The sequence below is a fragment of the Anolis carolinensis genome, chromosome 1 (genome assembly GCF_035594765.1).
Source record: "Anolis carolinensis isolate JA03-04 chromosome 1, rAnoCar3.1.pri, whole genome shotgun sequence".
NCBI lineage: Eukaryota > Metazoa > Chordata > Lepidosauria > Squamata > Dactyloidae > Anolis > Anolis carolinensis.
Genome location: NC_085841.1, coordinates 223188580 through 223214792, shown reverse-complemented (window position 1 = coordinate 223214792; position 26213 = coordinate 223188580). Strand labels below are relative to the sequence as shown.

General features: G+C 37.6%; 1 protein-coding gene and 1 long non-coding RNA gene across 11 annotated transcripts in view; one reads left to right on the top strand and one right to left on the bottom strand.

Annotated features, from left to right (window-relative positions):
* The window catches only part of fmnl2 (formin like 2), a 235800-nt gene that overhangs the window by 197767 nt on the left and 11820 nt on the right, over positions 1 to 26213 (top strand). For 6 of the 10 annotated variants that reach the window (XM_008117713.2, XM_016996227.2, XM_016996228.2 and 3 more), the window contains 14 exons: positions 1223 to 1372; positions 4697 to 4798; positions 6354 to 6669; positions 8428 to 8631; positions 12251 to 12271; positions 16173 to 16297; positions 17160 to 17359; positions 18916 to 19150; positions 19604 to 19672; positions 19794 to 19874; positions 20803 to 20932; positions 21466 to 21629; positions 23497 to 23598; positions 25655 to 25753. In XM_008117713.2, the coding sequence (XP_008115920.2) occupies positions 1223 to 1372; positions 4697 to 4798; positions 6354 to 6669; positions 8428 to 8631; positions 12251 to 12271; positions 16173 to 16297; positions 17160 to 17359; positions 18916 to 19150; positions 19604 to 19672; positions 19794 to 19874; positions 20803 to 20932; positions 21466 to 21629; positions 23497 to 23598; positions 25655 to 25753 (1998 nt within the window). The remainder of the gene's footprint in view (positions 1 to 1222; positions 1373 to 4696; positions 4799 to 6353; positions 6670 to 8427; positions 8632 to 12250; positions 12272 to 16172; positions 16298 to 17159; positions 17360 to 18915; positions 19151 to 19603; positions 19673 to 19793; positions 19875 to 20802; positions 20933 to 21465; positions 21630 to 23496; positions 23599 to 25654; positions 25754 to 26213) is intronic. The other 4 variants (XM_016996233.2, XM_016996231.2, XM_016996232.2 and 1 more) reach the window with 1 other exon arrangement.
* LOC134294502 (uncharacterized) lies at positions 22169 to 23553 on the bottom strand. The gene is made up of 2 exons (XR_010001382.1): positions 23443 to 23553; positions 22169 to 22408 (listed from the first exon to the last, which is right to left on the bottom strand). It is a non-coding gene; the product is annotated as an uncharacterized LOC134294502 (long non-coding RNA).

The window sequence follows — 26213 nt, the reverse complement described above, 5'->3', positions numbered from 1 at the left end:
CCTCGCTCCAGCCGACCCTTTTGAGTAAGTAGAGTGATACATCACTCAAGCTACAGTTGTACAAACTTCTGAGAATTTTATTCATTCTGTGCTCCAATAGTTCACTAGCAGAAATCAAAATACATTACTGTCTTTTTGGCAGCAGTAACTTAGCACAACTGTTGAGATAGGATGAGCAAATAATGACACAATAATGAAAAACTGCTGTCAAGAGGAGGAAGCAACTTCTGAGGCCCCCTTGAAAGATCCCAGCCTTTTGTAAAGCAATATTTTTGTTCATCCCAGCAAACCTTCCTCAGACAGGTTAATCTATATACAAAATGTGATTGATACATCTATTTAGGAATAAAATTGGAGACCTTTTCAGCAGATGCTTAATATGTAAAACTGGTTGTGGAGATGAAGAAATTTATCCAGCCACATACATTAAGTAGTGGACAATAGAAACAACACTCAGGCTAACATTACCCATAATGTTTTGTGCCTTTTTTTTGCTATTAACAAAGAACAATTCTGCTTCCCTTCCCTCAGTATCTCAGCTGTTGTTGGTTCGTTGTGGTCTCTCAACTTCTGTGTGCTGTTTCTCCATCTTTTCATTTCTATTTCCTCAGGAGATTCTATTTTTAGGCACTTTTAATGTGAACACATTTTTTGTGAGGGGTGTTGCTCAGGAATTCAGCTGCTCTTGCTGGTTTTTTGGCTTTGTTCCATTGTGTGACATAGCAAGAGGTACTTTTTATGTTTTCTGACAAGAATATTTATGTTCTGTATAATGTATTCCTTCTGATGCTACAGTGCTGCACTCAGTCCAGGGCTTATATTTCCAAAAAGAGAGGGACTCTAAGAGGTAGCTCTTTTGAATCATTCACCTTCAGCTGTAGGGTAGGTTTCCCATCCTCCAGTTGAGTTCTACATATTTCTGTAGAAACAGTGCAAGTCCAGAAATTCTCAGAATTCACATGAAACAGAGTGTTCTTTGAAGTTAGCGGAAAAATTTGACTGAACTTCTAAAAAGCAGATAGGGCCACAATACTCAGCACATGAACTTAGAAAACATCACATTGAACTAAATAGGACTTATATCTGAGGAACAACAGATAGGATAAGATAAATAACTTTGGAGTGATGATGAGAGGAAAAGTAGGACCACCATGTCCATATTATTTCCATCTGATCTGATTAATTCAATTGCCATTCTCTTGTTTTGCTTTTGTCCTTTCAGAAGCTGAAACACACAGAAAGCGATAAGCTCCAGGTGCAGATTCAAGCTTATTTGGACAATGTCTTTGATGTTGGAGCTTTACTTGAAGATGCTGAAACCAAGAATGCTGCCTTGGAAAGAGTGGAAGAACTGGAAGAAAATATCTCTCATGTAAGTATCAGCATGAATGGCCTAAAAGTTTAGTAAACTGATTTCTGAAGCTTAGGATAAGTTGATTGGTTAGTTGGCTGGTTGGCTGGGTGGTTATAAGAAAATGTAACCCCTGAAGGAGTGGAGCGAAGGATTTATAGTATCACTAGAACAAGGCATTAAGTAGTTATTATTATAGAGTGGTAATCATTCAGTCCTCCTCATTTTATTGTACTACAATTTCCAGCATTCCTCACCATTGGTGAGGACATGTGGGAATTGCAGCCAAACAACATTCCCAGCAATGATGGTTTTATTTAAAAAAATGTTTTTATCCCTTCAAATAGTGTCCCTCCGCCAAAAAAAAGACATCAATGAGCGGAAAGGAAAAGGGGTTACTTGTTCTCCTTCCCACAACTCTGCCTTTGACCATCTCCTGGTCTGGAGGGTGGTGTCCGTATGTTTAGCTATGTTTGCAACTGTATGCATTAAAAAAAATATTGGCAACATAGTCTTGAACACAGTGATATTTCATTTTAATTCATTTTTAAATTATGGAAGAGGGATAGTTATGTAGGCTTAATTCAAATGACAGTGGGGTCAAACTGCATGAGTGATGCCCATGAAAGCATCTATAAATAATGTTTTCTTGATGGTAAATTTCTGTTGTAACACAAACAGTATAAACAATTTATTTCTAAAAGTTCATACAGACAGCAAAATCTGCTGACCTCTTTTGATCATAACTCTGGGGTCCTTTTAATGTCTGAGTAGTTATGTCTCTGTTCCAGGTTGACATGTGGTTGGGGAATATTATGTAGGATTTTGGAACATATGGTGCTTTGGACATGAAGCTTGAGGTTTCCTTAGAGCCCAATCTATGGCTGCTTGGGTGGACACTGTTAGAATGCTGCAGGAGTACATTTTCAGTTGGATTCAGTAGGAAATTCTTTATGGATTAGTTTGTGGAATCAACATGGTGTAATGGTTTATATATATTCGACTAGGAGTGCGTTTGCACTGCTGAATAAATGCAGTTAGAGACCACTTTAATTGCCATGGCTCAATGTTATGGAATGATGGGAGTTGTAAAGTGGTGAACTACTAGCAGTTACTGGAAGAGAAGGCTAAAGATCTTGTAAAACTACAACTCCCATGATTTCATAGCATTGAGCTGTGTTACTTAAAGTGGGTCAAACTGCATTAATTCTACAGTATAGATTCACCCTAGGACACAAGAAAAGTAGAGTTCGAATCCCCACTTGGCTATGGAAACCCACCTTGGGCACGTCATATTCTTTCAGGAGGCAAACTTCGTTGATCAAATTCTGACAAGAAAACACTTTTAAAGGGTTGTTGTATGTCTTTCGGGCTGTGTGGCCATGTTCCAGAACCCTTTTAAATGCTCACCTTATGGTTGCCATAAGTAATAAATCACTTGGAGGCACATAATAACAGCAACTGTTTGCTATAGAATTATGCTGAGATTTTTGGTGACCAAACTTTTATCTGATTGTCCCCTGAATAGCCTTTTTTCCTTGTTTGCCTGGATAATCTTTTTTTATGTATATACAGCTTAATAATCAAAATTATATTGCACTGCAGTTTTAAAATTAGAATGTGCGTTTTTACCAAAAAAGCATAAGGCTGTGGTTTTTAGTAATGTAATTACACAACACAGCTTGCATTTTAAAACTTGAACAAGTAATATTGATAAAATATTCCTGTGTTAAATCCATTTCAATATTGAAATTGAACTTCTCATATTGATTTGTATTTCATCAAGACACATTTCAGGGCTGATCTAATGCTATGAATGAAACATATTGCATATGTGTGGTATTTGTTGTTCTGTGATCAGACAATTGCCTCAAATAGCTCAGAAGTATTTAATTTTATAATTCCATATGGAATCACTTGGGAAAATAGCTTCACTATGGGGAGGAGGCGGCTAATTTAGATATAAATTGCAAATTCTGGGTACATATAAAAAAAGCAAATAACTGCAATTTGGTGCATCGTACAATGTACAGTAAGTGGTTGCAAAGCAGAGCTATTTTGCATTTAAAATGTATCAGCAGCTGGAATTATGTTGGAGGGAGATAGTTGCATGGTAGGTGTTTGTACATATATAATTAAATTAAATTAAGTCAAATCCTCTAGAGATGAAAGCTCAAAAGTGTTGTGAATGATTCAGTCAGAAGAATGTGAACATAGTGCCCCCTTGTTTTCAGTAGTTTAATAGGTTATGAAGGGGAGGATAGTTATGTAGGCTTGATTAGCATGACAGTTTTCTCTCTTTCTCTGCTACGGTTTTAAATTTTAACTTCATAGTTAATCTAGCCAAAAATAGCTGAAGGCCTTTCTCTAGATGAGGAAGGGCAAGTGTCCAGCAGGAGGGGACAACACAAATAACATCATTTTTATGGAAACATTTTGACCCATTTTGAAGGTTTCCTTTGCGTTTTGGGGATATATGGAAGGCTTCTGGGGCCAGAATTGGGGTCTCAAGGAACACGTGATGTCTAATAAACTGTTTTTCTAACAAATAGCACCTCCAAATTCTATGTATTAATCTTCAGTTTATTTGCCATCATGCATCTTTTACCTGCCTCCTCACATTTGTTTGGGATCACTGTTTTATGTGTCCAGTCGATGGAAAAGAGACTGCTGATAGCACCTCAGTCCAAGCTTTCTGGAGATAGCTTCCCAGTAAACTCATGTAGATGCAGAAAAACGTGGTAGACAAGATGAAAATCTGGAATACCTCAAAGGCTAGCATCTACAAAGTGGAACAGAACATCATCTTTTTGGTTTGCGCTTCCAAGAAAAAATCAATTGAATAACTCCCAGGTTGAGGTCATCTATGGGGCATGTAGCGGTATCTTTATAGCTAAGATAGATAATTTTGTGGTGCTGGGGTTTATTTCCTCCTATAATATGCTGTAGGGTGCACTCTTGCACAAAATGTGACATCTGATGTTATTTTGCTTTCTTTTTAATAGAAAGTGAACAAAAGTTTACTTCAGTTCTTTACAATTGAAAAGGATTGCTTTCAATAAATCAATGCCTTATGAGGATGCTTTGGAGGAGACAGAATTGCCACTTCAGGGAGTTGCTAGGAGTGCTGTTATCCATCTTATAGTATATATACAGATATTGGGAATATTTTGCTAGACTCGGGCCAGAAAAAAACTTCGGCCCTGAGAAAAAACTTTGTGCCCTTTCTATATAATACTCTATTTAGACCAGTGAACCTTGCCTCAAAGACATTGCCAAAGCAGGAGATATTGCTGTGAAATTTCATATCAGTTTAACACCTTCTGCCTTTTAAAAAATGTCTAGTTATCAGAAAAACTTCAAGACACAGAAAATGAAGCTATGGCAAAGATTGTGGAACTGGAAAAGCAACTCATGCAAAGAAACAAAGAACTGGATGTTGTTCGGGTAAGTGTGCTTTGAGCGCAGACTGGGCTCACTAGAAAGTCAACCACAGACTTGTCAGACTTTGAGAAGCGAAATCTGCTATGTTCACTTTTGCATACTAAGTAGGTAACTAGATAGTTACTCAAATGCATCAAACTCTGAGAGTTGGATTCTGCTGAATTCACTTTTGCATTCAAAGTGGGTAGCAGTTAAATGTGCTTCCAGATTATAGGAGGCATATACCCAAAGTGTGTACACACAGTACAGTGAGGAAGAGCTACGTTATGCAGACATTTCTAGCTGCCGTTTTGAACGGCTAATAACAAGGTGCATATAGATCACTGTATCTTCTAGTGATTTTAAAATCTAATTAAAAGGGTTTATTTTATTTTAATGTTTATTTATATTCCACTTTTTCTCTCCATATGAAGACTCAAAGCCACTCACAATAAAAAGCATTACAATACAACTTAAAATATAAAAATATAAAAACAATATTAAACCTCGTTAATATTAAAAACAATTTAGGTTAAAACCATAAAAGCATATAAAACCACAGCACTTCCTGAATTGATCTTAAAAACCTTCTTCTTTAAAAGCCTGATTGAATAAAAAGGTTTTAGCTTGCCACCAGAAGGACAGCAGGGAAGGGGCCATTCTGGCTTTCCTGGGCAGGGAGTTCCAGAGTCGAGGGCCAGCCACCGAGAAGGAAGGCCCGCTCTATCTTTTCCACCAACCAAGCTTGAGATGGAGGTGAGACCGAGAGAAGGGCCTCTCCTGAAGATCTCAAGGTCCAGGCACATCCGGGTTACATGAAGATCAGGACAATAACGCACCATTAGCAACAACTTCAGACCATAGTTCTCTGTGGTTGCTGATGTACCCTCCTCCTTTGATTCAGCAATATCTGATGATCCATAAGGAGTTGTGATCAATACATATTCTCAGAAAAATCCATGCATGTGGAGAAGTGCATGGATGTGTCCGTGGGTCTCTTTGAATCTCAACCTCAATTTTCTTCTTTTATGCATTACCTTAAGCAAGCTCCCTTTGTTTGGAGTCCTATGTCTAGCAGTTGCATCAAAAAGAATAGGACAAATAATTAGTAAGAGTGAAATCTATAAGCAGAGGTTTGGAACATCTCATCCACTTTGCTTAAAACCAGATCTCATTGGTTTAGGCCTTGTCTACATTGGCCCTATATCCCAGTTTCAACTATAGTTCACACTTGGATATCCAGACAATGTCAAGGGACTTCCAGTTGGTAACACAGGATAAAACTATTTCACCTGGTTTTACTTTGTATTAGAAGTTGGGGAATGCTCCAGAGCTTCAGTGAAACTTTAGAAGACCTCATGGCCATCATGAGGAAACTTTGCTGACATTAGCTAAGGTGGCTAGTGATGGCAAAAAGTTTTCTGGATCTGTTGGCAATTTGCTGTGATAAGAATGCTGACAGTCCAGAGAAGGATGACCATCTGATGGAAATTTTGTGGTGTACTTCTGTTTGGACACTGTTTTGTATTTTGTATTTTGAATTCAAATGCATTCCTTTTGCTTTTGGGCTTCTTTGCAGGAAATTTACAAAGATGCAAATACACAGGTTCACACGCTGAGAAAAATGGTGAAAGAAAAAGAGGAAGCCATTCAGCGACAGTCCACACTGGAGAAAAAAATTCATGAACTGGAGAAGCAAGGTTCTATTAAAATTCAAAAGAAAGGCGATGGTGATATCAACATCCTTCCTGTTGGGGTGGCTTCTGGGACATTATCATCTGGATCAGACGCAGTGACTACCACTGTTGGGGGTTCAGTTTCTGGTACAACGTCTTCAGTTGCATTGCCGCCACCTCCGCCCCCCTTGCCGCTGTCTGCAGAAGAATCAGAAGCAGGTGAGGAATGTTGGCTGTACAAGGAATGAGTAGAAATTTCTCAGCTTAAAGAGATCAAGGATGAGTTCATCGACTTTCCTAAACCAGATAACATTTTGTGGTCACACTTGAAAAGAATTGAGTACAAGCCAATAGAAAGGTTGATGCTTTGAAGCAATGGTTCTCAACCTGGGATTACCAGATGTTTTTGGCCTACAACTCCCAGAAATCCCAGCCAGTTTATCAGCTGTTAGGATTTTCTGGGAATTGAAAGCCAAAAACATCTGGGGACCCCAGGTTGAGAACCACTGCTTTAAAGGCTCCTTAGGACAAGTAAGATTTTAGTGTTTAATTCATTCTCATCTTCCCTTACAAACACTCGCTTATGAGTACATTTTTGTAGAACAGTAAGGCTTACCTCCAAGTAGATTTCTTTAAGCTGGGTCACAGATTAAGTGTATCTGCTTTGCCCTGGATTGTACTTAATGTTCAAGTAGGACTAGTGGTAGTGTAGGGTTTTTTTTCTTAGTGTACTCATAGGGCATTACAGAACAATATCTGACTCTAATTGCATTTTCCTCCCTCCTAAGGTTAACCATGTTATTGCCTTTCCTTCTTTGATGAGATCCATAAATGGTATAAATCTGAATGGCTTGTTGGAGGGCAAAGAAATTGTGACACGATACATACATTGAGCACTGGATTCACTTTTAAAAAAATAATAATGTTAGCACTTTCTGAGCAGGTGATTTAGTGTCTTTCACCAAAAATAATTTGAATTGCAGTTTACAGATGTCCAAGACCATCGATACCTAAACCTGTATCCACCAGTATTGTTGGACTACAGCTTTCAAAACCAGAACATTAGCCATGCTAGCTAGAGCTGTTGCAGGATGGAGTTCAGTAGCATCACTGGACTTCATTTTGGCAACCACAGCCCTAGATAATATAATTATCTGACACTACCAAAATAAACTTGTATTCATTTGCTTAGTTCTGCCAATAGAAAATGTTCTGTATGGACATAAAAAACCATATGTGCAGTAGAGTGAATTCAGCTGCATTTGAGATACAAGTTTCCAAGAGACAGCCTCTCAGTCTTAGAAAATTAATTTGTATTTACCTCCTCCCACCGCTGTCCTGTCTTCAGAAAATGGGTTTCAACCAATTTGATAAAAGGTGGTTTTGAACATGGTGTTTCTCCTTCTTGCTCCTATGTTCTTTTACCTGTTTCCTCTGCTTTCAGACCAGCAGGTACAGGATTTGGAAAGCTTATGTTGCATTTTGTGGATTTGAAGAGCCATGAGCAGATTGGCCATAATAACTTCTATTTTTTGCAGCTTCTCATATTTTATGTTCAGAATTAATAGCATATGTGTTGAATGTGCTGGTTCCTAATCTAAATTAATGTTTTTAAGTGAAGTATTTTTCATTTAAAAAAATGTATATTACATATTGTTTTAAGCCACAATGATTTGTTTTTATTTGTAAACCACTATATAAGATAAAAACAGGTTATAAATTAAATGACTATAGTTTAGAGTAGTGGTTCTCAAACTGTGCTCCAGATGTTTTGGACTTTAGTTCCCACAAATCCTAACAGCTGGTAAACTGGCTGGGATTTCTGGAAGATGAAGTGCAAAACACATGGAGGAGTGGCACAGTTTGTGAAACACTGGTTCAGAGCGAAACAGGATGATAGAAACTGCCTCTAGGACTCTCATCATTGGCTGAATATTTTCAAATGCTATATGCCTCTCATCTTTTTCATTTTCACAGTTCAAAATGGCCCTATTACAACATCGATGCCTCCACCTCCTCCACCACCGCCGCCTCCCCCTCCGCCCCCACCAGCCCCCCCTCTTCCTGGTCCGGCTGCAGAACCAGTACCAGCGCCCCCCCTGCCGCCCCCACCCCCACCCTCCGCACCCCCTCTTCCAGGAACAGCCTCCCCCACAGTTGTTTTCAACTCAGGATTAGCAGGTAAGAAGTAACAAGATATCATTGGTGTTACAGAGCAGAGGAGGCAATGCCAAGTTAGATGGACAAATAGTCAAGATCAATTCCTTCTGTTTCTTATAACTTGCGTATGGCCATATCTATTCAACTGGAAATAGTACATCTTTATTCTAAGCTTCTTTAATAATGGGGAACCAGTGGGACAGGATATTATTTTTTATTTTGGGAAAAAAATAATGGTAGGTGAAGATTTGAAAATCCCTCTCCCATTGCTGATCTATGATTCGTTTGGTTGAATTTTGCAAGAGTAGAACTGTGGTGAATTAAAAACTGAGTGGGTAGCATAGAAGTGGTGAATCTACTCTGGCGCTTGCCAGTTTGAAGCTGCTCCAAATCCAGAATCCAGCATTGGAAAAGGTCTAATTACTCTCGAAACAGCTATAGAAAGAGTAGTAGCAAACTCCAGAGTGGATTAATCCACTCTGTAGTATATCCACTAGCCACTGTTTCAGATTGAGTGTCACATGCAATTTGGATCTCGGAAGTGCATCATATGTCAAAAGGAGAGAGTTATGCCATTTGCTCCCCACTAGAACTGGCAAAAGATGGCAGCATGACAACTAAATAAGCTCAAGCAGGTGATTCAAAACTACCCTCCTTCCTGAAATGACTTTCCTAGTATGTCTGATGATGGTCTACAGACATTCAAAGCATAGACTGCTTATAGACCAGTGTACAGATATTTTCATATCATTACACTAAAATCTCTTAAGAATTAATGAATTGTTTGAATTTAATTGATATTTTATTAGCTTGATGACAGTCGCTTTATAAGGAGCTAATATTTTGCTCTTTTTAGGTATCTTATATAGTTGGACAACTAATAGATTAGTCTTTTATCATCCTATCCCATTCATAAAACTTTCCAGGGTGCTTCCAAATGTCTTTCACTTAGTAACTCAGCCATTTTTTCTGCTGGTGTTTTCTTCTGCTTACTAAAAATGTGGAGGATGAAAAGATAGAAGAGCAGCAGGGTGTCTACCTGGAAGCTCAATTTCCTATAGCAGTTTCATGTACAAAACAATGTGGGGATGAGCTTTTTATATTGATGCCATGGAAATGGGAGAGAAAGGAGATGATGATTCATGTTTTTGAAGCCTCCGCTTGAGGATCATCAATCTTGCGTTTTATTTTTGAGTTGGCCAGTTCACATAAAATGCTCCTAAGATATTGGTTGAGTGTTTCCCAGGTGGTGTTTTATGGCATAGCAGTGTGTTGAGAATGAAGCCCATCGTGCTGCCAAGAAGCAAATGGAACCTAATTGTCACTCTGTGCAAAATATTATAATGTACATAAGAGAGAACATGGCATCTGTTCCTAATGGGTTTTAAAAGCAGACACCCAATTCTTACCTTTCCATTTCCCTCTAATTCTGTATAGATTTTCATTATTAACAAAACTCATAACACATTATATAAGGAATATATAATTAATTGTGAAATAGGTGGCTTTTTCAAGCCATCCAATCCCATAGATGTCCTTCTTTAGTTGTTCTCTATATTCTTAGCTAAAAACAAACATTTGGGTGTGTCTCTGCTACGGGGACATTTATTTGGCACCAGGAAAGCTTCACTTAGCCAAATCTAAGACTCTGCAGCAAATGCTTCCTTTCACCTTATCCCGAATATAGTCCAGTATCCAAAGTGTTCATCCTCTAGTACAGGGTTCTCAACCTGTGGGTCCCCAGGTGTTTTGGCCTACAATTGCCAGAAATCCCAGTCAGTTTACCAGCTGTTGGAATTTGTAGGAGTTGAAGGCCAAAACATTTGAGGACCCACAGGTTGAGAACCACTGCTCTAGTAGTATATGTGCACTTGGCAAAAGACATTCAGACCCAGGGTCTTAAAAAGCATCACACTGTCTGGGTGGCTCTGCTCGGCCTCTTCTGATTTTTTCAGCCCAGAGCCTTTGGCTTGATTTTGTCATTAGTCACCGTTTTCCCTGTAAATCCAATGACCAGCCAGCCTGGAAATACTCTGTCTGTTGTCTTGCTACAATTAATACAGTTTTCTTTTAGTCAAGTGTGGCTTAGAGGAATATGAATCTTGATTCAGTCTCACCCATTAAAATCCATTCAGCCCCCTCATTAATGTGAAAAGTTTTCCAACAATTTATAAATATTTGTGCATGTGCTGGGCATAGTTAGAAGACCTCACATCAGAGGCCTGAATATGGAACTGATGCTGAAGCCAGTGCCATTTAACATCTCTCTTGAAAATGACAGCTACTAGGATCCAAAAAGAATTGCAGATATTTCACTTTGATGCATTCTGATGCCCATGTGTGATGAAAATTTAATTGGAAGTGAGTGAAAATTGTGTCAATTTCACAGAGAAGGATCTTCCAAATCCTGGCCTTCAGCGGTTTAATTGTTGGTATTTTCCTTAACTCACTTGTTATAGTTTCTAAGACAAGATTATCTTTAGAAATAAAGTAGAAGAATCAGTAGTGAAAACAATTTAACAAACTCTGCTAGGACTTTTTCAGATTCTTCAAATCTTTTGAAATTGTAGGTGTTGAAAGCAGTTGAAGAGTGTGCATTATTTAGGCAATATACATACGATATCCTACATTATGGTTGGTTTCAACTTCAATGTTTTAGAGTTAGAGACTTCCAGTGGTAAATTGGTTGTAGCCCCTAGTAACATAATTTTTCTGCCCACTGCATTATATACATTGAGGATATGCATGAAAAGCTATCATTCCTGATTCAAAGTATGCAGATGGTAACTATTACCAGTCATAGAAAATAACAGGATTGGAAGCATCCTGGAAGGGCATGTAATTATAGATAATTAGACTGCAACTTTATAGCACTTTGTAGTAGCAACATTGCTGGCCTCTACTAGCAGGTTTGGTTACAAAAAAATAGGATGAAAAGTGTAGTTTCCAAATATGATATGTTTTACCATGAATTATGGTCCTGTGCCATAGGATCATCATATGCCTGAAGCATATCTGTCAAAGTTGTGCTTCAGATGCTGTGTTTTGTTTAAAATCTGCTTAGATGAAATTAGAATAAGGCTCTTGATGGGCATATGATTGTCCATTGCATTTTATTACTCTGAGGAAGTCTTATGTAGGGAAATAAGTGTTGGCTGGATGCAGGGGTGAGTAGTCGGTGAACCTTCAGGTATTGCTGGACACCAGTTCCCATCAGCCCCAGGCAGCATGGTCAGCGGTCAGCAATTCTGGCATTTAATGAATGTGTGTATGTATTTAAATTTTATACTCTGGCAATATTTGAATGGGCCACAGTTTACTCACCTCTTCCCCACTGGAGGAAGAGAGCTTAAATAACTATTTACACAGTAGAGACTTCCTAGTACACTATGTGATCTTCAGGGCATTTGTTAATATCTGTATGAACCTCATCTTGGAACAAAGATGAGGTATTAAATAAATAAACATGTGACAAATAGAAAGATAAAATTTCTGATGAGAAGAACTGCAGTGTGGCCTTAAGATCCCTGTTTTATACAAGCATAAAGTCAGATGTTATTTTCTCCTTATGATTCAATGACCTTTGTGTTTGTAATCATAGTTAACACTTCTCTTATTTATTTCCTCTGCTTCCTTTAAGATGGGCCAATCAAGCTTTTCTGTAGGTTTCTTTTTCCTAAATGTTTTACTTGCTTTTAAAATCCTATTTTCTAATATTTCCTTTTTCTGTTACCACAATACATGTGTTTGTGTCACTTTTAAAATCAGCTTGCTGTGATTTTACATTAGCTAAAAGCATGGGCTGTTTTTGAGATAGCTTAAAACATCATCATGGTGCCCAACTTTGTCAATATATTATTTTCATTCAGTTTTGTGAATAAACAAGCATAAATGTTCAATATTACACAAATGTCTTCTGGGAAGGAAGAAATGAGAGTTAGTCCTCAATGGATACCACTCTTTTATATTCAAAGCTGACACCACAGACACCTTGTCTGAATCCAAGCTATCTTGTGGATAGCATTTTTAGAGGCCAAAAGTGTATAAAAACAAACACTATTCTTTGTTTACAAGAGGTAAACATCACACCACAGATTGTTTACTTAGCACATTAAAAACATCACACACACTCTTGCTGTGGTTTGAGTTGAGCAAACTACTCAACTCAACCCTTCTTTTCTTACTCCAGCCTTAGTCTGACTCAAACCTGTCTCAAACATTTTTTCTGACTGCATTCTACTCAAATTCTAGGCTAACTATCTCCCCACCTACATTGAACTCACAACTGAAATGCACCTTCACCAGCCTTATGCAAATCTTCGCAAATATTCCACTAATGATAAGTTTTATTCTCCCTACTCCCGTCAGCTTATTTCTTATTCTAATATATGCACAATAAATCAACAGTATTTTCAGATATCCAGCCCATGACACCAACACTCATGCACATGGGAATTCAATCGTTTTTACAACAGACATGGTTTCTTTGTCTTCAAAATGTTTAGTTGTCAACTCCTACAGCCAATATGACCAATAGTCATGCGTTATGGGAGTTGTGGTTAAAACATTTGAGGGTCCAAATGTTCCTCTACCAGTCCTTATAATCCTCACAATGATCCCTGCAATATCATTATCATTTTATTTGTATTTTAAAAAGAGGGACAGCTCACTGGGTAGCCTCGTGATTTGCATGTAGGATGTCCCAGATCAAGCTTCTGGCACCTCATGTAAATGGGTAGCTTCACCTTAGCTAGATGATACTGGGCTAGATGGGCAAATAGTCTGACGTGATATAAGGCCATATGTATTGTAAGTGGAGGGATGTGTTGTAGAAACAATAAGTCTGTTGGTTTTGCTGTTCAGCTGAAATCTCAACTGAACATTTTTACTTCACAGCATATGAGTTTGTTCATTGTGGTGGATAGCAATGGAGCAGGGGAACAGAACACATGGACTTTCTGCCATGTGAATTTTGCAGGGAGTGGATGGGGAAGCTGTCTGTTTAGCCTTTTCCTTGCCTGTTTCCTTTTTGCAATGGGTGCTACTTTTTTCCTTTTAGCTGCTGACACGTGCCTGGTATTCACAGTATACACATGCCTAGTATTCACACAAAATATTCAATAGTTTCTCCATAAAAAAAGAAATAGTACAGTACATCAAGCCATATCATAATCCCTGTGCTTTATGCTAGACCAATGGTTCTCAGCTTGTGAGTCCCCAGATGTTTTGGCCTTCAGCTCCCAGAAATCCTAACAACTGGTAAACTGGCTGGGATATCTGGGAGTTGTAGGCCAAAACACCTGGGGACCCACAAATTGAGAACCACTGTGCTAGAGATTAACAAATATTAGTTATCATTTGGATACTTTCAAGTAAAAACACCGTATGTGCCTTACCTGGTGTTTTTGGTGATGCAACCACACATCCAAAAAGATGTGGATTTTAAGCAAAATAAAGGATGTGAGCTTTGACTCTATAGTTGTTTTAGCTCTTTTGGTGTATCATGACATCAACATAACATCATTGCATGGCATCATTGCATGACGTCAGCATCTGAGTTATTTTAACAGCTCAGGAAAACAACAGAACAAGGAGATAAATTCTAGACGGACCACTGCCCACCTGTACATTACTGGATGAATTTGAATTTAGTTTAGCTTTATTTGTAATCTGAAACTTTACACAAGAAAGTTGGTGCAATGGTGGGATGGAAGAAGCTACTGAGATAACAAGAATGTTGGGGTGTTGAACCCTTAAAAGCAGTGGTCCTCTGAGAATATTATTCCGTTCAAAGACCTGCTACAATGTTTGGCTTGATGGTGAACAGATGCCACCATAGCAAACTGTTTCCTGATCAGTTGCATGCTTCATTTTCACTCTGTTGGCTTAAAAACTGTATTCAAAACTGGAGGAGTGAGCAGCAGTCATTTTGTTGGTTGTGTAAAATTCACAAAAGATGTTTAAAGTTTACTAGTTTCTACATTAATGTAAGATTGATATAACTGTATTCTTAATAATACTGATAGTGGTGAGCTAGTATCTTTTCTACCTGTGATAATACTTTCTACAACTGTAGGGCATAGTACTTTTAGGAGTTTGTGGTCACAAACACTGAGCACTGGATACTAAGAGTGTCAGGGGACAGATTGGACAATGCTAATAGGTTGGTAAGAAAAGGTTGGATTACTTATTGATGGTGGGAAATCCATTTAAAAATCTTCCTTATTTATATTTTAGATATTAAATGTTATTATGAATGTTATGAAGGAATCTGCTGCACATTAATGCTTACAATTAATTAATTACTAAGTACCAAAGATTTCCAGTGATTGACATTCTATCAGCACTCTTGGCTAAAAACGAATGGCCTAAAGTGTTAGAAAGTTTGTTCCCTTAGTAATTAACCTACATTTTTCTGCTTCAGCTTATTATACTTTGTCCATTAATAGTTAATAAGGAACAAATCTCTTCAGAGAAGATTTAGAAGCCCTAACACAGTGATCGGTCAAAGCAACTAATACCCCAAGAAGAAACTACTGAGATTTGATCATGTTCCTTTTGCTATTTAAAGTACAGATTTCAACTTGTTTAAAACTGCAGCAGCACTTTTTGCCTACTGAGCACTGCGATTTACAATTCTCCCTTGGGTATTTCGAAAATTGGAAATTGGGCTCTGCTACTTGTGCCTCCAGAACATCATTTGTTTATGCCAGACTGACATTTTCAGACAGATTATGGACTCAAACCTGTAGTTACGAAGACTGAGTGATACATTATGCAAATGTGACATACAGTGACTTAAATACCATCGGTTTCATAATGTTCTTCAGGCAAATTATTATACACTTGTGACCCATAACAACAGATGCAGAAACATGTGAGATCCCTGATTATACAAATGTGGCCAGAATCCACTTTGGTCACTGTAATTACGTAGCTATGCAAGGATTCTTAGCCTATCTCCTACCTCCACTCACCAGGCAGCAACTGCTGCGATCAATGGGAATCTGTTCTCCTATCAATCAGAAAGCACCTGATGGATGGTCTCCTGTCACCTGACTGGTGTAACCATCACCTAATGGTTGCAGTGGCTTCTGCTTGGGAAGGGGAATTGGGAGATCTTTCTGGTCTCATGGTGTAGGCAGGCATGGACAAACTTCGGCCTTCCAGAAATGCTCAACTCCCAGAAATCCCAGACTACCAACTTTTAGGAATTGTGGGAGTTGAAGTTCAAAACACCTAGAAGACTGAAGTTTTCCCATGCCTGGACAAGCATTGGACTATTTTATCTAGAATTGTAGTATCAGATTGAAAAATGCATGTATTTATATCAGAACATATTAACTTATGATAACTGATAGGCAAACCTAATGAGTTACATAGAAAATGTGTTTCTCTATTATTTCCAAGACATTTCTTTTAAGACTTGCTAGACTTCCTCCAGTGTTGAAGTGCCATCTCCCAGAGTTGTTGTTGGATTGATCCAAGTATTTGTGTGTATGTGTGTGTGTGTATTCTGGCACGATTGAAATGTATAATTAGACTCTCTGTTTTGTTTAAAGCTGTGAAAATCAAGAAGCCAATAAAGACAAAGTTCCGCATGCCAGTATTTAACTGGGTAGCTCTGAAACCCAATCAGATCAATGGGACAGTCTTCAATGAAATCGATGATGAAAGGATCTTGGAGGTATGCAACCTATATAACTGTAATGGGGCAGGGGACGTGTGAGTGTGTTTTGAAGTTCTTCAAAAGGAAACATCTATACTTTCTATCAGTGAAGTGAATTTAAATGAGTTTTAAACATTAAATCAGTACGTTTTACTTGATAGCTTGACTTATATGTAGGTGATCCAGGGCTTAGTATGAATTTTAAAAGAGTTGGATGCTGAACCAGTTTTGAGGATAGAGTTCACTGTCCCCATTGACCCAGAAGCTACCACATGCAAGTGGTTGCCATTTAGTGGTCCAGATACTGGAACTATTAAACTCTTCCAAAGTAGGTTCCATTAGATTCTCTTCTAGATCATTGCACACAAGATCCTAAAGTTTACAAAAATACTGCTTTCCTATTTTAGGGAGAACATTTGAATTGGGGGTGTGGGCACCCAGTTAAGAGTGAATATGGCCACACAATTCTGACTATCAGTAAGGCCTGAGGATTTGTGGTCATAGTCTTCAGCTCTTGGTGACAAGGTAAAGTGTGTCAGAGAATGAGGTCCATAGAAGTAATCTTCACTTGACTGGTGAAGAAAGCAACAATACTGTGCCAACTCTATTGTTGCTGGTCCAGTGGCAGAGCAACAATAGTACTCTTCCCTAGACATCCTCTAGAATAGAGGGGAACTGGAGCTGGCATGTTTATTTTCCATCCACATTGTAAGAATTTAGAGATGGAGATTTAAAAGATACTCAGTAAAGAAAAAGCCTCCTCCTTACACACCTCCCAAGGCCCAACAGCATGGAACGCTTCTTCCATGATAGATTCTTTAGAGGATTATTCTGCCTGCTTTATAGACTACTTTCTATTTACACATGGTTTTTGTCTTAGGATTTAAATGTGGATGAATTTGAAGAAATATTCAAGACAAAAGCCCAAGGTCCAGCCATTGATCTTTCTTCAAGCAAGCAAATAACTCAGAAGGGGTCAAACAAAGTAACGCTATTGGAAGCAAACAGAGCAAAAAATCTTGCCATCACTTTAAGAAAAGCTGGGAAGACATCTGATGAGATATGCAAGGCAATTCAGGCGTAAGTAAAAAGGGATGTAGAATATAGTATATTTACTGTTCAGTAGTATTTCTGAACTGGACTAAATTTTAAAAGCTGTAGTTTGATGAGATATTGGGGTTCTGTGCCATAAAGTTCAAGGGCACATTCCAGTAAACTATAGATAGCACCAGAACTCGCTAGAAAAGAATTCTAAATATCTTATTAAACTACAAATTCCAGGATAATTAGGATAACAGTGTCATGTAGAGAATTCTAAATCCCAATAGTGTCAATTGCTATTTGGGTTCCTGTTAAAAATGCAGCTGAAAAGAGACAAAAAAAAATGATTTTACTTGTATCACTCTTTATTGTCACCTTGGTTGTGTATGTGTACACACACACAACCCATATTATTTTTAATTCCTATTTGATCTGTTGTGAAACCTTGGAGCAGAAAGAACAATGCAAAATAGAAATGTAATATTAGATTCACAATGGAGGGCAAAACAAAGCAGAACTCTCCCCGCCTCCCGATGTTTCCCTCCCACTCCTCCCAAAACCAGATTAATTAGAATCTAGTGTTGCAAACTTTCTGTCTTCAAATACTAACACCTCTGTCAATTTAAAATAAATTTGAAGCAAGATTAATCTAACCAAGTATCAGTTCAATATTGATGTCCAGACAATCCCTGCAGTACATTTTTGTTCTTGACATTTCATATTCACAAACGTACAGTTGGCTGTCTGTATTCACAGATTCTAAAAATATGTATGTAAGTATGTGTACATATATCATTGATTGTGCCATTTTATATAAGGAACAGAATTTACTATGCCTTTGTACATTATGGGACTTCAGTGTCTACAATTTTTTGTATCCATAGGAAGTCCTGGTAGCAAACCACAGTAGATATCAAGGACACACTATATAGAAGTTTAAGAAAAGATATTAAAACCAGAAAATGTACTCTAGTGCTCCTGAAGGAATATAATCACATAAAAGTGGAATTTATCATGTAATTAAAATGCAAGTTATTTTTCCCAGCATTAAGAATGGGTTCCAATAAGCTTAGGCATTTGGTATTGCCACTGTTTCATTCATGAAAATAGTAATTGGAGTTCTGATAACTTAGAGAGGGAGACAATGAAGCATTGCAGCCCAGTTGATCCCATGAAATATGGAGTGGTTCTGGTTACCTGGAAGTACTTTCCATTTATTTCAAACAGCTGCTAGGGCCTACAGCAACTTTATTGGCCTGCCAAGCTTAAACAGATAATTTTATACATTGCAATTCCAATCATTCAAAGGCATGTATTTAAGAACATATGTTCATAATTTACCTTTGTTGTGTTTTTCCCCTACATTTTACGTGTTGACTTCAGAAAACACCAATGTAAAATCAATATGCTTGCTACAACTGTTGTTGCATGAAATGTGACACAACTATATAATTGATTTATAACTTTAATAAGGCAAATAAATTAGAAATCTTATGGAAATCAGGGCCCTGGATGTTGCTGAAAATAGCCCATTCTAATTCCTGTACTGTAAGCACTGAGTGCTAACAAACTGTATTTTACTTCCCATTGACTAGATTTGATCTGAAGACGCTTCCAGTAGATTTTGTTGAATGCCTAATGAGGTTCCTGCCCATGGAAAATGAAGTGAAAATGTTGCGGCTTTACGAGCGGGAGAGGAAACCCCTTGAGAACCTGTCAGACGAGGATCGGTTCATGATGCAGTTCAGCAAGATTGAGAGGTTGATGCAGAAGATGACCATCATGGCCTTCATTGGCAACTTTGCAGAAAGCATCCAGATGTTGACTCCAGTGAGTGGGATATGGAGCTCAGAACCTTCTCCAAAAGGGAATTAGAACTGAATTCTAAGGATTGACCTTAAGGATACATTACCTTTAGGCATTTGCTTGTTAGAAACGGGCTGATCTTGTCTTTTTATGGGTGTTGACGTATCTTTGTCCATTTAAATCTCCTCGCTGAATCAACTAAATGCATTAAGATGGGAACGTATTCAGATGCATTCCTATCTTTTTTCTGATCCCATTTTTGACCCTTTCCTTAAAAAAATTGTAGTAGTGAGAGTGGGAAATGGCACTGGGATATGGCATTGATACTACTGTCAAAAGAGGGTTTTAGTAAAATTAATATCTTGTGCAAGTTGAATGACTTTTCCATATAATTATGATTGGATCCAGGCCATCCTGTGTAGACATTGTGTTATTTTGCACTTAGCTTTTAATGTTATTTCTTGTGCTTATCTTTAGCAACTTCATGCTATAATTGCAGCATCTGTCTCAATAAAGTCATCTCAGAAGCTCAAGAAAATCCTAGAGGCAAGTATCATTATACTAATTCATTTTGGACCTTAGGAGAAAGTAGACAAGCCAAAAATGCTCCTTTCATTTCTATTACTTCGTTAATCCTTACCATTTTTTCCCCTTGTGGCTTCTGCAGATAATCTTGGCTCTGGGAAACTATATGAATAGCAGTAAACGAGGAGCTGTTTATGGATTTAAACTACAAAGCTTAGATCTGGTAAGCAGGGATACATCTTCAGTGAACTACCTTTGCTTGGGACATTGCTTTTGGATCTCCATGCATTCACATTGCCCACATGAGCCACATCTGTGCAAGAGAGAATGGTGAAGTAGTGAGGAAAGGAGGAAGCCATAAGCTTATTTCTCAGCTTGAAAAAAATTCCTCTTTTTTTGGACTACACTTCCCAGAATCCATCAATCAGCATACTTATGGTATGCTGGCTGAAGGAGTAATTTTTCCAGTCTTATCAAATAAAGATTAACTACATTTTCAAATTTTCATATTAGGCCTCCCAAGGCTGCATTTTCACCATGATGATTTTTCCTCCACTGTCAGCCATAGAGATTAGAGTCTGTAGCTAAAAAGAAAGAACTGAAATTTATCTCAAGTTTCCAATTGCAGAAAATTCCATTTCAGACTTGGCTGATTTCTGTTAGCTTCTGTTGTATAACAGACTCTCAACATTCTTGAGTATGACAATGTTTTGATTCGTAATTTTTCAAAATAATATGAAAGAGTACAGATGGAGTGTGAAAAAATACATTTAGTTAATAAATTGAGTATTTTTGCTTGTTTGCAGCTGTATCCACTGATTGGATTTTGTGTCTTTCCTATAAACATACTCAATACCAAAAAGTAAACTATTAAAACTTAAAACATTGACCTTGTTTTCAGTGCAATCAGTGGGATTTGCATAAGTCTTGTCTTATTATTCAGCAACTGGTTCGATCTAAACTACTCTAGTTGTGCCTAGTAGTTGGGTTTAGGTCTTTAAAATTATGGAAAAAAAAATAAAACATCAAGAATAGTTTAAAAGCTTGCATTTGAAAAAGTAGTAAGAAGGGGATGATGTGAATAGCAGTCAAGAATTATAGCTTTTCCTAGATTTGCCCTAATCTAATGTATTTCCTTTGATTCTTTGCAGTTACTAGATACAAAATCAACAGACAGAAAACAAACGCTATTGCACTATATATCAAATGTTGTGAGGGACAAATATCAACAAGTATCACTTTTTTACAATGAACTTCACTATGTGGAGAAAGCTGCTGCAGGTAATGTGTCCAAAATTCACTTCTCAACTATATAAAATCCAGGATGAGTTTCATTCACTGAACAACTTAACAATGAATTCAATACATGTACATAGAGCCAAATATACCTGCCTTGAATTATACTCATTGCTATGTGTAAATATGCATCTTAAAAGGGTGTAACAAATATGACAATTCACAGAGATACCATAATTTTTTGAAGTATTTTTTATCACTCTGATGCAGCCTTCTGCTCTGCAGCTCCATGTTTTAATATCAGTAGCAGAAATATCTACTAGTGAATCTGTACTTAAATTTTCCAGGGCTTCTGGTAGATGAATCTGCAAGTTTTGCAAGTCTGGTATTGGTTCCAATGTATATAGGCTTCAGGGATACATAGTCAATGAAAATATCTTCCAAACAATTTAAACAGATGGTTGGTCGTGTTGCTGTATGCTGGAATGAAGAAAATAATGATGGAGCACCGCTCTCAAAAAAGTCTTCGAAAGTAAATTTAAATTTTTTGAAGGTTTTTTGCTTTCTTTCCTCTTTAGTATCGCTAGAAAATGTTCTGTTGGATGTAAAGGAACTCCAAAGAGGTCTGGACCTAACAAAACGTGAATACACCATGCATGATCACAATACCATGCTGAAGGAATTCATTCAGAACAATGAAGGGAAGCTAAAGAAGTTACAGGATGATGCAAAAATAGCCCAGGTATTCCCTGCAGTTCATCTGTTACCATATTATCACAATGTCTCATTCTTTCAAAGCTGGAAACAATGCTATCCGAATAGGCAGAATAAACTGTTTTCCCCCTTAGTGGTCATTATATCAGATTAGGACAGAGGAAACCCAGGTTCAAGATCTTTGCTGGATAACCTTGAACATAACCTACTTCACAGAAAGGTGAAGGTGAAATTGAGAATAGAAGAAAACCATGAATGCTTCCAAGGGGGGAAAGGGGATAAATTTTTAAAAAATGCTGCAGAAGCTATGCCCCTATATAATATATTTGCATCTGGATGTACATCAAGTATGGACAGTCTGAAAGTTATCAGATTGTGCTGCCCTGGAAACTTCTATAGGGAAACATGGGAAGAAAGATGAGATTTGGAAGACCACCAGTTCCCCAGCCCTTTTATGCACAATAAACCCATTGTAGATAAACCAGTTCCAAAAGACAGATGAGTATGGCTTGAACAACAAGTATACATAATCAATATATCAGAAAACAACAGGTCAATAACAGCCAATAAAGAAACATGCATATGTGTGTTTAATGCACATCAGTTTTAACAGTAGGATAGACCCTCATGGACTTGGCTGAATCATTTCAAGGTGTGTATTTAGTTAGAATATATATGAGGCCTTCCAGATGTTGTTGCTCCTTTTATCTTCCTTCTTCTCCTTATAAGGAAGGTCATGCTGAAAAAGAGCAAAGCATTGCCTAGACCAGGGCTTCTTAAGCTTTTCTACTCGGGACTCCTTTTGGCCTGAGAAAAAATTATGCGATTTTGAGTATATAGGTATAAAAACCAAACATTTACTGATAACAATTCAGCATTTACAGGACTTACTAAATAGACAGATTTTTCCTTTTTATGAAATACAGCTGAAGCATCTTCTGTAGAGTCTACTGTAAACACTATACAACAGATTCATGTAAATGTCTGAAACAGTCACTAGGTGGCATTCAGAAAAAAACGTGGGACCCCATCAGTGAGCTAAGGGGACCCCATATGGGGTCAGGACCCACATTTTAATAAGCAACAGCCTGGACCATGATTTTTTTCCCATAGTGACCAATCTGTTGCATATGGGATGCCCCTGATCATCCTTGCCCACTGGCATTAGTGTTGGGAACTGATGGGAGTTGGAGTCAAAGAATATCAGCAAATCACCCTAACCAAATCACCCTAACCACTATCATGCAGTGGTGGAAGATAATGGGATATTCCTTTCCATAGGAATGTAGGTAAAGGTTTAATGAGAAAATCTTTATGTTTGCTTATCAGGCTAGCCCCCACCCTCCAAACCTTTCGCACACAATTAAAAATCTGGCTTTTGCATCAAGCTTTCGATCATGTTTACTCTCTCTAATAATACATATGAGGACCTTTAGACTCTTTGTTAGCACTTTACAATTCTGAGATCAAATACTGCAATTGCTTATTTTATTGCTTTTACCAGGGGGTACTGTGAATTTATGATGTTGTGTTGACTGTTTATTGTCTATGTTTTGTTTTGCAATTGTTGTATTTTTTATGTCACACCTTGAGTGTTCTGTGAACTTCCCCGAGTCCCTCTGGGAGATGGTGGCAGATATACTACTACTACTACTACTACTACTACTACTACTTATTATTATTATTATTATTATTATTATTATTATTATTATTATACAATGATGTTTCTCTGGATCTATCTATGACATAGCTATATACATAAACACATATCCCTGGAAAATTATTTCAATTTTTTGTCCATGTTTCCCTTTTAATTCCTCCCTCCATTTCCTTTCACTGACCTATTTACTAGTGCCAAGGTTGTGTCTTGTTTTTGAAAAGTGTCTGTCTTCCAGGATGCCTTTGATGATGCTGTGAAATATTTTGGAGAGAATCCCAAGACAACACCTCCATCTGTCTTCTTCCCAGTCTTTGTCCGATTTGTGAAAGCATACAAGGTAAACAAAAATGTAAATCATATCTCACATTAATTCATATGAATTATGACTGTGCTATTTGGACTCTGTGACTGTGTAATTTCTTCCTGCACAGCAGGCCAAAAAAAGGCTTGATTGCCAACTCCATGCTCCACAATAACTACAAAGAAAACAATTGTTTGCATTATTTTAATTAAAGTGCCTACAGTGAAGATTTATTATACCTCTTTCACGAGCAGGTGGCAACTGTCCCAAAACCATCAATTTTCCCAAAAACATTTTGTTAGTTGAGAACAGCAGTCCCAGTACTTATGGACTAAACCAGGGCTTCTTAATTTTTTTCCACTCATGACCCCTTTCCACTCAAGAAATCCTTGTGTGATCCCAGGTATATAGGTATATAAAATAAGTATAAAAATCAAACATTTACTGGTAATCAACCAGCATTTCCTAGGCTTGCTAGACACACTGACTTTCCTTTTTGTGGCTTGCACAACAAGCATTTTCTGCAGAGTCCACTGTAAACATGGCGTGTTGTTGCTAACAGATTTGTGTAAATGTGTGACATTCAGAAATCTTTTACTGTTGCCAATTTTTTTGTGACCCCAACATTGAGCTAAGGAGGTCGGGATCTACAGTTTAAGAAGCAATGGGCAAAACTAATAAAATTAAAATCACAAATTCCCCTAAACTCCCAAGAGTAGGCAACTTGTATGACTATTTCTTTGTCTTTGAATAATTCACCAGCATAATAGACCCTTTCACCGAGACATTACTTCTTAGCACTTTATTCCTTCCTACCCTACCTTGTCCCATATTATCCCAGTTGACTCTCTGACACTTGTTTATGCACTTTATTAAAAGCTTTTGATATTGTGTTTTTATATGCCCGGCCCCTTTTTATCTCTAGTGGTTGATGTTGTATTATTACTCATTTGTTCTGATTTTATGTGTTTTACTGTAATTTAAAAAATGTTTAAATTGTTTATTTAATTTGATTGATGTTATTATTGTTTTTGTTTTGATATTCGTTGTAATTGTTTTACTCTGTTTTGTTTTGGGCTCTGCCCCATTTTAGCCACCCTGAGTCCCTTTTGGGGAGATGGTGGCGGGATAGAAAAATAAAGTGTTGTTGTTGTTGTTGTTGTTGTTGTTATTGTATGCTGCTATATGCTGCTGGACTGTAGTTTCCATCAGCTCTAGTTATCAGCAAGTCAGTGGTGAGATTCAGAAGTGAGCACTCCTGTTTTATTGACATGTCGAAGAGTGACGATTCTGGAAAATTGAAGGGACACGGTAGTGGTGTCCTTTAGTGTGGAATCCTCTTCGGGCTTTACCACAATGTAACTGGCTGCTATGCTAGTGGATATGTTTTTTTCAGTGTTGCATAAGGAAGTAATTTTGTATTTCCTTACACAAAATGGTTGATTAGCAGTATGATGGGTACTGGATGGTGTTCAGTCACAGCTTCATCCCTGACCAATGACAGGGATACTCACATGAAAGCACTTTTCCGCTACAGATGTACTGGCTGTCATTAGTGTGTCTTTGAAATATGCTCCACTATCTTCATTCCATGTTTTGGGTTTCTTTTCCTCCCAAGAAGGAGAACATAGGTAGCTTGCTCAAATTTTGCATTTGCTTATTGGTTAAAACTAGTTTAACTCCAGTGTATATGACAGAATGAGAGAAGTGAAGGTTGGTGTCAGATAGCCCACATAGGATTGGATCCAGACAGAAATGCGTGTAACAGATTTTCACGAGGCTGCTAGAAGGAAAAGGGACTGGAAATCCAGTTTCCACCAGCCCCATTGGTGTAAGCTTTTCTGTAGATTAATTGGAAATAGATTGTGGGAAGCATCAGACATACATTTAATGAGTTAGGCTACTTTTCTGAAAGAATTCAAGCTGAGGTTGTATAACAAACAGAGGACTTTGTCCTTATTATACAGGTAATGTATCCATGCAAAATTGGTATTGGTAGGTTTGTGATGTGCAGTCAGTTTGAAATGAATTTTATTCTGTTGGAAGCCGTGGCCTGCTCTTACCAGTTTGTATTTTCTTTGAAACTGAACAGCAAGCGGAAGAGGAGAATGACCTAAGGAAAAAGCAAGAGCAAGCATTAATGGAAAAACTTCTTGAACAGGAAGCCTTGATGGAACAACAAGACCAAAAGGTAGCCAAGAACCAAGTCTTCAATAATTAATTTAAGTGATGAACTTGTGAAAGTGTCAGACTGTTGCCTTTCTTATTGTTTAGAATGAACAAAATAGCAGTGATCCAAACACCTGTCCTGGTGGTATTTAATGATGCCGCATTATTCTGATATTCTAGCTTCTTTTATAAATGTCACAGTTCTTTGTACTTATTTTCTAGTCCTTAAATCCCAGATTAGCATTTATTATCTTAGAGACATTGCTCACAATGTTTGGAATTTGTTCTGTTCCAAAGGTGTTTTCCAAGAAGTCTTAGATATTTATCTCATTCAAGCAGTTTCGTAACTGCAGAAGATGGAGTGCTTGCACATACATTTGCAGTAGCCAAATATGATGGACATTTTGCCAGGGAAAACATTCTCCTCTGTTTTATTTATTTTGTTTGAGCCTCAGTTTTCCAGACACCAATTGCTCCTTTAC